A 13,046-nucleotide genomic window follows, 5' to 3' on the forward strand; every position below is an offset into this window, starting at 1 on the left:
GTTGTCCTAATGTGTCAAGCAACAAGTGCTGTCTTTTGGCAGCCTGAGCTTACATATCGGCTCCTGTCAAGGTTTTAGAGTCTACTATGGCAGCCGTCTGCTTTGGCTTTGCTTGTCCTCAGAGCCAAACTACTTACCACTGCGTTGTCACCTGCTAACTAATATAAGCAGCAAGCCTCTCTCCTTTCTGATTTGCTACAGGACAAGGGAAGTCTGTGCATTGCTACAGGACAAGGGAATTCTGTGCATTGCAAACTTCACACAAATTAGTACACTCTTCCCTGCCAACAGCACTGTACAGAAGCAAATTTTTTACTTTAAAATGCTTCTGTGCCAATGTTGGTGTGATAAAACAAAGCATGAATAAATTGGGATGTGCCAGCAACAGAGAGCCAGGTGGAAAATGCTTTCTTCACTAGGAATACAAGTGTTTCACAAGAAGCCACAGAAGCATTTCTGGAGCTAACAGTACCATTTTTCCTTGGAGCTCAAGTTTAAAACCCTGTTCTTCTCAACTTGTTCCAGGTTGCTGTGTGGTATGATACCATTACATAGATGAAATGCACACTTGTCTGTGTCTGTACTTCTTTCTGGTGATTAACAATGGAAGTAAGGGGAGGCCTGGAGCTCACAGGGGCTCCGTCCTCTTGTGTGTGGCAGGATGCCCTGACACTGTACTGAGATTCATCAACTTTATGTCTGTGGGCAGCTTGCTTCCCCTACGGGTCAGTTCTGCTTTCTCCTCAGAGTACAAACTTGTGGCACAGAGCATGACAGCACAGGCCAGATCCTAAAAGGGACCCAAGTGCTACAGCACTCTGCTCGGAGGCAGGCAGGTCCTGGAGAGGTATTCAGAGTCCAGTGTTGAGCTACCAGGGCACCGTGTACCTGTTTGGGGGAGGCAGGTGTCTCAGCACGGGGTACTTACCTGGATCTTGTCCTTTGAAGTTACGCAGGGACTCAAGAGCCTGATCTGCTGGGCGTTCTCCAAGAAGAGAGAGGTAGTCAGGAGGCAGGTCTTTCTGTGCCTGGTTTCTGGAGCCTTGTCATGTTTAGGCATGAGTGAAAGGGCCAGCTTGCTCAACTAGCTTGCGAGAGAGCCAGCTGTCATGATTCAATATGGCACATGTGGATGTGCCACGGAGCTCCCCATGGAGCTACTGCTTACTGTGATTTTGTCAGTATCCTCCAGTCTGGCTGGATTTCCTGATGAAAAGCAGGTGTTATTTCAGGGTATGTGGTGGCTCCAGGTGTGAGGATGTCAGGTTTGATGAGGTGGTAATCTTGAGCGTGCCATCCTGCTAAATTGGAGGTAGTTAAGTCAGTGACATTTTCACCTAAACCTGCTGCAAGCAGAGCTGCCTGGCTGAGCACTGCTTCCCATGCTGGACCAGGCCCCAGCCCTAGCGGAAAAATGGTCTGATCTCAGGTGAAACTTCTTTCTGCTTCTGAGGTATAAATAAAGAGTGGGTTTCTTGTAGTGCCTTAAATATGATAGATTTCCTGTACTGTTTTAAACAACACTAGTGAGGAGACCCTGGTCTCTGATGCAGCCTTGGCAGAAATAACGGTCAAAACATGAAACGGAAGGCACTAGCCCAGGACAATACCCAAATTGGGTAGGGTCACTTCTTCACTGGGGTCATTACTGAGAATGGTAGTAGTCTGGGGGCAGATGATTTAGCTTTATAGGCAGGGTCGTCTAAACAGGAGAAAGAATTAGAAAAAAATACGAGTATTTCAATCTCGTGAGCATGCTTGCCTTTGTTTTTTAATTTTGCCGCATGGAAACATTTTCCCAAACATTTCAAGCTTGACAAAACCTGGCACTGAATAACAGTTCTGATGAAATAAATAAAATCCTCTTTTGTTCACTTGTCTAATTCCAGATTTTCAGGAATTCTGCTGTTTCTCAAAATCATTCTGCTTTGAGAGATAAATGTCACAAGAGTATTTTTTAGTCACAAAATGAATGTAGAAAAAGACTGATCATTTTTCTTTTAGCTCAAGAATAATTTTTGGGCTGAGCCTGAATATTAAAAATGTCATACAAAATGGCAACTTCTCTGAAAACTTGAAAGTTTGTGAAAGAGGGAGGTTATGCTGACACATGTTTCAGAAACCTTATTAATGAAGTCCTGAAATGAAAAAGACTGAGAACAATTTGGCTTCTTGTATGAGAAGAAATAACACATAACATTTCAAAAGTAATAAAAGACCAGTCACCCCAAGAACTTCAGACAAAAAAGTATTGTAAAACAGGAGTTGGGCTTCTTTCTGTCATTGTACGCTTTTTAAACGTAACTCTGGATAGAACTGTCTGAAAGACAACGATTATATTTTGTGACAATTATTGAGGTTTCAGGATTTTTGTACATTCTACGTTAGCAAACAAAACATTTTGAAAATTTTTGTGTTGAAATAGCTCCTTTAGGAATCTGTAGGTGTTCCAGTCAAGGTTGTTCTTCCCTCCTACTGGTCAGAAATTATTAGAGAGACCAGACTGTTCTGAACCTCAAAATCTTTTCATCCAAATGGGTAAATCTTTAGAAGTGCTTCAGGGTCAATGAAAACTGCATATTTGAACAACATTTTGTTCTCCTGAAGCTATTCCAAGTGACTCCAACTTCATCTTGCACGTAATAGTTTTGCATAAAAAAAAAAAAGATGCATTTAATCTCAGCTGTAAGAGCATGGATTTATCAGTTCCGTACTGCTGCCACTTGTGAAAAATGGCTTTGCCTTACTGTATTTCTTTTCATCATCCTTACTTAGTGGCTGATCAGCTTCTGATAATGTGGTTACTCGATCTTACCCTGTGAAATTACGATCCATTATCTCGTCAGGATATGTTGTAGGAGGGTTATTAAAAAAATACTGTCAGTAACATATCCTCAGTTAAAATAAAGTGAGGACATGAAGTAAGCTTACACCGCTGCAAAGTACAGGGTATCAGCACCTGTCCTTCATTAATCCGCTCAGTCCTCTCTCTTTACACAGCGAAGTTGCATGATAACATAAAGCCACAATGAAATACATGGAGACTTTTTGTTTGTCCATGCTTTGAGGACTCTCATCCACCTAGGTGCTGCCTTGTTGCTTGCTTTGCTGCTGGGCATGAGTATGGGTGCTGAGATTGAGAGGGAGCTCATCGCAGTGGCTTTCCTCAGGTAAGCGATGGCACATTAGAGTGCACAAAGCCTATAGTGAAACCCTGAAATGAAGCCAAACATTTGGAAGCAAGTTTCTAACCTTTGTTAACTAAGGTGCCATTTTATTAGGCAGAATTGATGATGCAGCAAGGGGATGTCACACCATATTGTGTGGCCTATGTATGGAAACACTTGTTGCCATTGAAAGGCGAAGGCTGCTTAAGGAGATGCTAAAGGGTGAGTGTAATGCTGTAGGGAAAATTTTGCAGGTAAAGGTCAGTGGAATTTTCCTTAAAAGTCTTTCTTGGACAAGTTTTGGCAACATTTCTTTGTCTGCTGTCTAATACTGCTTTCTAATCTTTGCCTCAAAGAAACAGTGGGGTATAAAGCATATTGTCTGTGTAAGGACTTAAACATGAACAGTGTTTTCTCCCTGTCTGACTGTCTTGCAAAATGTCAAGACTGGCTTAAAAATCATGGACTTTGTTTGAAAAAAAAAGTATCTTTGTTTCTAGACCTTTTGAGGTCAAGTTTTCAGACATTCCTATATGTTTCTAAGGGCTACTTACTTACCTAAGTGAAAAAGAGTAACGAAATATGTAAGTAAAAAAAAAAAAGACATTTCACATAGCATTTCACATAGACCATCACATGCTTCAAATAATGAGAGTTAATAACATCAGGAATAGCACAATTTGCACTGATTTAATTTAAACAAGAACTGAAAATTCTCAGCTGCACATCTGTAAATATACTATTTATTGTCAATAACATTAAATGATTGATCTAGCAGGTCACCTACAAAGATTCCTTTGGGCCTCTTCATCACAAGGAGCATCTCCTCAGGCTTCTTCTATGCTGCAGTCCAACAGCTGTCTTTTACAATACATCCTGACTGTCATCAGATTTGAGCTCTGTATCATGCCGTACTTATTTTGGTAGAGAAGTAGGTGTGTGTTTGTGTGCAACAGGGCCGGGGGTGGATGTTTCACTTTGTACTTCTTGCAGATAGAATTACTGTGCCTGTCTGTTGGCTTTGCTTATTTCTCTTACATCTCTTGTGGATATCTGTGGGGGATAAAATAAGCGCTGGCTTTGTATTTGATTTGCACTGTGAATGTGCTTCTAATTGGCACCACCTACACCAAAGTTTAAAGTCAACATTTTCAGTTTTCAAAGCCAGAAGGATAAAGCCAGGCTACTAGAGTGAGATTTTAAACAGCGGGCAAAACTCCATTGCTGTGATAGTCAGTGGTAAAAACAACTCCTGCAGGGACAAGGTGGGTGCTGGAGATCTCTGGGCCCTGCTTGCAAGCTGTTCCCTGGACTGTCCCTTCTCACAGCCTCTGAAGGATGTGGCCTGAGGCTTGTGGCTTTTGGCCGTGTAATGTTTCCATTGCGCAGCTCGCAGGGTCAGAAAGGCTGTCATCCTTTGCTGAGGAGCCCTGCCAGTATAGCTGAAGGGGAGGAACATGGGTGTATATCACTTTTGCCCTGTCCCTTAGCACTGATGAGGTCTAGTTCTGACTTCATCATTATTTAAAATAGCTTTAGGATTGTTTTGTGTTACAGAGTCAGTGCGCTCTCCTTCTGTGCTTTCCTAGCCTGTCCATTATTTATTTGTTAAAAGATTTAGCTTCAAGAGAGAAAATTAAAGTACCAAATAGTTTTGGTAGTAACACCGCGGAGCTTCTTCTAAGTGGCTTTTTTGTGTGTATGCACATGTAGATAGAATGCTTTAAACTGATTTTGAGGCTGCTAAGGTAGGCATGTGCAGGCAAAGAAATCCCAGAGTCCCAGAGGTTCATGCAGAGGTGGGTTTTTTGTTGCCTTTTTTTTTTTTTTTTAAAACCATGAAGCATTTAACCTGTCCCTTAGCACTGATGAGGTCTAGTTCTGACTTCATCATTATTTAAAATAGCTTTAGGATTGTTTTGTGTTACAGAGTCAGTGCACTCTCCTTCTGTGCTTTCCTAGCCTGTCCATTATTTATTTGTTAAAAGATTTAGCTTCAAGAGAGAAAATTAAAGTACCAAATAGTTTTGGTAGTAACACCGCGGAGCTTCTTCTAAGTGGCTTTTTTGTGTGTATGCACATGTAGATAGAATGCTTTAAACTGATTTTGAGGCTGCTAAGGTAGGCATGTGCAGGCAAAGAAATCCCAGAGTCCCAGAGGTTCATGCAGAGGTGGGTTTTTTGTTGCCTTTTTTTTTTTTTTTAAAACCATGCAGCCTTTATAAACAGTATTTGGGAATAACAGTATCAAATTTCCCATACTATATGCTGCAATCTTAGATCTACATTCTTAATTTCTAACAGCTGGGCTTACATGGTTAAATTTCTACTATGCTTCAGAAATGCATTCTAGTTGTTACTGATAACAACTATAATGATACGGATAACAGAATCAAACCAAATATTTAAAAGCATTAGCCCCCAAAATAACCTGCTAAACCTATTCCTTAACTCTCAGCCAGATGAAGCCAGGAGCCAGACAAACAAATTAGTGTTTTTCCAAATGAGTACATTGTATCAGGTTCTTAAATCCTTCCTTGGACAGCTCAGTAAAAAGAGACCGAAAGCATCAGTACCCTCCTGCCTGGCTCTGAAAACATTAAATCCAAGATTGAAATGGGGAGATATGGAGCAGCGCTGATTAGATCAAGCGCCGTACCAGGCGTCTGGGCTGCACAGCGACTAAACAAGGGTGGTGAGGCCAAGGAGCATGGTACGTACCATGTGAACGTATTGGTTCAGACCTCCTTTAGCGAGGGGATCTCACTGCTTGTTTGCAACATAGTTGAGCACTTGGTCCCGGTGTCTCCTTCCCCAGCAAGATGAATGGCAGAATCTCCAAAAATGGGACACTGAAGTGAGTATGTGTGACCTTGGGAATCTGCTTTGCTTTAGGCTGCATGACCTGCAGTACTGAACCCCACATACTTTGGGCTCTGGAGTCTTGTGTCTTGGGGGCATTGTTCAGTTCTTTGGCATCACAGAACTGGTGGGAAAGGACTAACCCTGCTTCCACCAAGCATTCAAAGTGCGTGCGATAAAAAAGCGATGTGTGAGGGGCTGCTGACAAGCATCTGGACTGACAGAGATGACCCTCTGCTGCTGACTTATCAGTCGACATTCTGCAGACTGAAAGGGGATGACCAGTTCTCTGGGGAAGGCGGAGTACAAAACATGACCAAAGATGAAAAGGAACTTCAGAAGCGCCTTAAGGCCCCAGCTGAGATCTTGTGAAATCCCTTAGTGCCAGGCTGTCTGCAAAATGCGCAGTGCAAGAGAGCCTCACACAGAGAAGGCATGTGGAATGGGAAGGGAAAAGCAGGAAAAACAGCAGTTCCCAAACACCTCACAGGAAATCAGTGTCATAAGCAGAAACTGAATGCTAAGTCTTAGTCCCTGCCCAGTGCTTTGTTACCTGTTTCGTCATGACCTGCACAGGTTGGTGCTTGTTTCAAGATACTGTATTAGAAGGGTGCAAAAAATCCACTACAGGTGTCGCTTTTGTTGTGAAAATATCAGCAGTTCAGTTAACCAGAAATGATGGCCCTGCTGCATGCTTTTGGGGGCAGCATCCCCTCCCTCCTGGAAAAAGTGCCTTTTGGAAGGATGACTTAACAAAATGCCTGCCTGTCTGCAAAACGGCTCATGTCAGCCAAGTGCCAAGTGAGGAGAGGAGGTAGAGCCACAGTTTGAGAAGAGTTATGCCCGTCCTCGTGGCCCCTTGAAAATATCGACCCCTTATATGGCAGAAAATTCAGTGCGAGTTGAAGCTGTCAGAGAGGATTTAATTCTTGCTGAGTGCTCTTTGACTCCTCTCAGAGTCCCAGAATGAAGCTGAGGTCAGGGACTCAGTGACTGCTGGCTACTAGCCCTGCCACAGCTCTGGCAAGCTGCAGTGCCAGCAGCTTGTACCCATGTAATGTGGATCAATAAATCTCACCGTAAGACTGATAGCTTGTCCCCGTGTCCTGGGACTCCCCATCTCCAGCATCGGGGACTGAGATGAGGTACATATAACTGCATTGAAAGGGAAGATGTGCCTTTTGTCCAGGAATTAATGTTTCCCTTCTATGCACACTTCTACATAGAATGGGCTGAATTACTTCACATCGAGCCAGAACATCCAAACCCATTGATGACATTTCAAGCAAGTGCAGCACTTGTCACATTAATGGCAAAATCTCCACTGCTTTTATGCATCTCCCTTTTAGAGCTTAGGTTATCAGTGGTAACTCTATCCCTGATTATTTTTGGTAGAGTAGCTCTCACCCACCTTGTATGCAAGTAATATGTTTGTTGTAGACATGGTGCTGCAGTCTAATCCTAGACCCATAATTTAATACAGTGAGGAAAGGGCCAGTCACCTTCAGGGAAGCCTTTCTAGTTTATGTCAGCAAAGTATTTGGCTCTGTAAAGATTGTTGTTTATAAAGATATTGAAATTGCATATGATCAGCTTAGATTGAAAAAATAAAAATATATTTTTGTAAGCATTTTCCTGGAATTGGTTCAGACATTCAAGTGTTCATTGGTCAGTAATAAAATTCAGATCATTTAAACGTCTGCAGTAAATCAAAAACTTTTTTTCAGAAGCAGCAGCTCAAATGTTATCATTTTAAATAGCATTATAAATATACCCACAGTAATGACTGCAACACCAGTTTCTTATATACACAGAAATTAGCCATGATTATCAATATTATTCTTTATTGCTTTTGAATTGAAATAAATTTAGAAATTTATTAATATATGCTATTGCAGCTCACTGATTCATAGATTTTACAGCTAAAAGGGGATATTATACCAGTCTGCCTCATCTCTTGTACAGCAATTTATACAGCTTCCTTATAGTAGTCTGTTTAAATAAGTGTATCTTACACTTGGAATTTAGGACCTCTGTGTTCTGTGGCCTTTACCTGGCTGTTTTTAGTAAGCCCCTGACAGTCAGCCAATAATTTGTCACTCTCCACATTCTGACTAGTTTATACCAAAATTTCTGCTTGCTATTTTGACTCCACCAAGGTGGTGGTTCCTTGCACACCTTTCATCTAAACTCAGAGACAGGTGTGCTTCTTTGACCACAATATAATTTTGTTGAAGTCTAACAATAATTTTTTTCTTTAGATGCTGACTTGTTTTGCATCAATGGCAAGACACTAACTGATTTCAGTATAGCCAAAATTTAATCCTTATTTGTATGAGGTGACCAATATTGTTATACATCTGCATTCCCACAGTCAGAGCTTTCCACTAACAAAGACAGCGAAGGCATTTAAAGGCTGCGTGACCGCATCAACAAGTAATAGGGAATTTTCTCTCAGACCTTAGCTACGCAGAAGTTTGTCATGTCATATGAACATAAAGCATCTTAGTTATGAGTTGAGGTTAGCCTCTTTAGTCAGAACAACTGGCTAAAGAATCATAAATAAATTAGACTAGTTCTTGGTATTGCAAGTATTTTGTCATTGCAGATGCCCAGTCCTGTTACCACTGAGCTCAGACCTGTTCACAAGTTCAGCCCTTGCTAATTAGCTGTTTCCTTCTCCTACGTCTTTTCCATATGTCTATAAGCAGGACACATTTCATGTATGCAGGCTTGATTCACCAGAACTGACGCACATATACAACTTGATGTAGCATGAATTATTCCATCAACAGCAACTAGATAACTCATACACGTAAAGAAGAGCATATCTGTGAATAATGTCAGGAGAGGAGCCTTAGTCTGGAAATTGCCTTCCTTTGGGGGTCCCCCTCACTCTCATTTTTAATTCTTGCAACAACTTATAAATTAGTTTCTCCGTTATTTCATAGCACGTTTGTCATGTGTCGCTAGACAAGATGTGGTGACCACTAAATTTTCTGTAAGTTACAGCAGAATCAAAGAAGAGAGACCTGTTCTCTTCCCACCCTGCCTCCCAGAGAGGGTATTAGTTGTGTGGTCACTTTTATCTTGTGGCAGGTTTTTTTCACTTAATTAAATTTCCTTAGTGTCACAAACCTGTATGATTTTTGTAATAGTGATCCCGGTTTCCCTGAGGTTTTACCATGTAGAAGTGTATTCAGAACTTACTCTGTGTCTCCACTGGAAAGAGCTGTCTGCAGAAATCAGTTGAGTTTCCGTGGCAGACCTGCAAAGAAAGCTCTACCCCATTAGATAACAGAGAGTCCATACTACTAAATGAAAGCAGGTACGAGATCCTCTCTATATTTGCAAGCAACCCCTAAATTTTGCTGATGAATTCCTGGCATTTTGTTAGTAAATATTTCTAGAATAGACGACATCTGACATAATTTTGTAGATACATACTAAGGGTGCATACATACACACACATATATAACATATATATATGCATACCTATACATATGCACATATGTGGACACTTTTAAACATCTGTCTCAGTAGATAACAGTGGAATTTGCTGCATTCTTTCCCGATTCCTTTGGGGCTCTGGAATTTCAGGATCTGACTTCTTCTAATAGGGAATCTCTAGATGTGTTGTTTCAAATGCTGGTTTAAATAAAAAGAAAAAGCAGCAGCAATACTGCACATCACAATAGCAGGTTAAATATAGACATGGATTACAGAGCCATTGTTTTCACTCCTGCTAAATAAGACAGTACTCTTAAAATGGAACGCCACTTGACCTTTTGTGTCTCATCAGTCGGTGATTGTATTTAACTGATGCAGGGAGGAAACATTTCCCCCTGGAACTGTCCCCTGTTGATATGACGATCACTACTGCTGGGTCACACCATGCACAGGAGGCAGAAACCCAGCACTCCAGAACACAAGAGGGATTTTGCAGCTCATGGAGGAGCTCTGTCCATGTCCCACAATGACACACGCTCTTTTTTCAACTTCTCTCAGCTTGTGCTCTCTGTTGGCAATCTCAAGTCACCACCAGTGCTCAAACATTCAAAAATTACTTACTTTGAAGTGGAAATTCTTGATGTGCAAAGCAAGAAGCAGATCTGCATTGTGGACAAGGTGAGTGTATTATTCCAGCACGCTGGGGCTGTGCCTGGTTCACACAGTGCCACTTCAGGGACTCTGTTTTCACTCTGTTGTGGTCTTATTCTGTAGTAGAAATACTTTCATTCTTTTCTCTGGGAGATACTCACAACTTCTCGTTAGTCACAATCCTTGGCTGTTTTTCTCCAGGACTTTTACAAATATTCCAAGACTGGTTTCTTTTAGACTTCCTGGCTGCTCTGTGGACTCAAGATATGTCCTTAGGCTGTCTCTTGACACTAGATTACAGTGTTTATTTCAGAGCATGATACTTAAACGTCTACTTCAGAATGGATATTCAGTTTTAATACATTTGTAAAGCTTAGCATCTCTGCAATGCTGTGGGTTCCTGTTGGTATCTAAATGTACTCAGCTGCGCCCTACTTATGGGATTGGGCAGGAAGCTGGCAATTTTTAAAATTTTTTATTTTTAAACAAAGGGTCTTAGCTAAGAGAGGTATGTTTTTTTAATAATGTGAATGAAAAAATATAAACTACAGTAGGAAGGAGTTTACAACACAGTAAACAACAGCTGAAAAAATGCTTCCTAAATATTTTCATCACAGTTTTCATTGTCCCTCAGCAGAAAAGCTGGTCTCTTGCATGCCGCATGCCTGATGAGAGGACTGGGTAGGAAGGAAGTTTACAACACAGTAAACAACAGCTGAAAAAATGCTTCCTAAATATTTTCATCACAGTTTTTGTGATTCATTGTCCCTCAGCAGAAAAGCTGGTCTCTTGCATGCCATGAAAATGGGAATCCTAATCTATTTAGATTATAGGATTTTTCAGTAACTTAGTAGAGTTTTGAGACTTACTGTTTTGCTAGAAGAAAAAAATAAAAATAAAAAATTCCCTTATCCTCACTGGCAACAGCTGGAACTGGTGGATAAGTTTGCTTCAGATGTTTAATTTAATGCCTTTGCAATATTCAGGGTGGAATACTACCAGATTTCTAGTGTTCTTGATTGTTTATAAAGGGTGTTTTTGCAACCTGTATGCCTAGTTAAAGGTAAATGTCTCATTTGTTCATTCTTAATGGGGCAAAATATTTTTTGAGATGTTTTTAATCTAGCCAAAGGGGAAATGTGCAAAATGGTCAAACCAATATGATGACTGTTAATACCAGTTCTAATGATAGTGTTTGCATTTATTTAATTTACTGAGGGATATTTACAGTTATTAAAAAGGGTTATCTAAATACTATACTATACCTTATGGTTTCGATCCAAAAAAAGACTGAGTCTGTTTCTTACTTTAAGCTTTCCTATAGTGTCATTAAAAGAAATACATTAACAGAAACAGAATTAGGTCAAGAGCTACATTTCAGGAATCCTTCCATGATGCACTGAAGAACGGTAGTCTGCTGGGACTATAGCAGACCTGCGTTTTAATCTTTATTCTGAATTTTGATGATCCTGAACCTTTTCTACACCATGGTCTGCTACCATGGACTCTGCCCCTGTAGCGGTAGAAAGCGAGTTACAAGTGGCGATTGCGAAGTACTCTCTATATAGAGGTAAAATACACACAGAGGAGCAATAGCAGCTGTAAACTGAAAGCGTCTGCTCAGGAATCTGTGTTCAATTTACATGGCAAATGGCCAGCAGCAAGGACTTTTTTTTTTTTTTTGGCACAGTACCAAGGGATTGGTGCAAGTATAGTGCAAGGCTGAGATTTCCAAGACTGCCTAAAGAATTTAGATTTTGAATGCACATTCACCTGGCTGTCTAAGCCCCTTAATTTGCTGGGATAATCCCTTCCTAAGGCAACCCTGAAAGTACAGAAGTCATATTTCTTACTTCTGTGAACACTTGTTAGTATTGGTGAACTTCATTTCAGTTGGTTATTAGAGCGAACAAGAGACCATTTTACTGGATTATGCATAATCTTCTGCTTAATTAAATATAACATTGATACAGACCCAACATGACACTTCTAATGCTTGTTTTCTCTTTGTAAGATAATTATGGTTAGCTTCATTTCTTGGGGTTGTATGTAATTATTACTTGTCAGGATTTATAATAGGAGAGAATAGGAACCATAGATTTTAAAATGTATGTATTTACATTCTTATTGCATATTGTTAGTAGTTCAGACTATTATGATTTAGCAAACACATTTGTAATATTCTCAGATTAATAAATCTAAAGGGACAAACTATATTATAATGGTAGAGAGAAGACCCTTTTCTTTCTCCACCTAATGGAAAGTTAGGCAGAGTGATTAGATGATTAATGCTATGTGGTTAAATACCAGTCACTGCTTCCAGAGCATTAGCTTCTATGAGACTCTTGCATATGTCAGGAAAGGCAGAAAAAAAATATTGAAAGAAAGTAGTAGAAGAGGAAAACCCCTGACATTTTATCCCATAGTCATCCCCTCCAGGAGCTGGGTCTTGAAGAAAAATACCTAATCTTGCAAAAACTTGAAGTAAATTCACAAGAGTCAGCAACAGTGGCAGTTCATTTTGCACATGCGTACTTTGAACATAAAATTCTTTATAGGAGTATAATTTCTTCTATTTAATATTGCCAACCTACTCTGGGGACCTTCTCTGCTATGGATATGACATTATGCAAGCAGTTTGGTGCACACGAGCTTTTCCAGTGAGTTACTTAAAGAATTTAAAAGAGAAATGATAACAGTGTGAGATCTTTCTCCCCAGATTTGCTCTTGGTACAGAAATTAATCCTGAGGTGAGATGTCATGGAGAAGAGGCTTCAGATTTTGGGGATGGGGAGAGAAGAGAGGAAACTATCAGTACTTAAAGGGGGTTTATAAAAAAGATGGCGGCAAACTTTTTAGCAGGGCCTGTTGTGACAAGACAAGGGGGAATGGCTTTAAACTAAAGGGGGGTAGATT

The 13,046-nt window shown here is 40.4% G+C and overlaps 1 protein-coding gene across 1 annotated transcript in view; it reads left to right on the forward strand.

Annotated features, from left to right (window-relative positions):
• The first annotated feature begins 9,838 nt into the window (after nucleotides 1-9,838).
• Nucleotides 9,839-13,046, forward strand: part of TECRL (trans-2,3-enoyl-CoA reductase-like) — a 72,993-nt gene continuing 69,785 nt past the window's right edge. Inside the window, exon 1 of the mRNA XM_009273608.2 lies at nucleotides 9,839-10,157. Coding sequence (XP_009271883.1) covers nucleotides 9,924-10,157 — 234 coding nt within the window. The 5' untranslated portion in view covers nucleotides 9,839-9,923. The remainder of the gene's footprint in view (nucleotides 10,158-13,046) is intronic.

Source organism: Aptenodytes forsteri, unplaced genomic scaffold (genome assembly GCF_000699145.1).
Source record: "Aptenodytes forsteri isolate BGI_AS27 unplaced genomic scaffold, ASM69914v1 Scaffold93, whole genome shotgun sequence".
NCBI lineage: Eukaryota > Metazoa > Chordata > Aves > Sphenisciformes > Spheniscidae > Aptenodytes > Aptenodytes forsteri.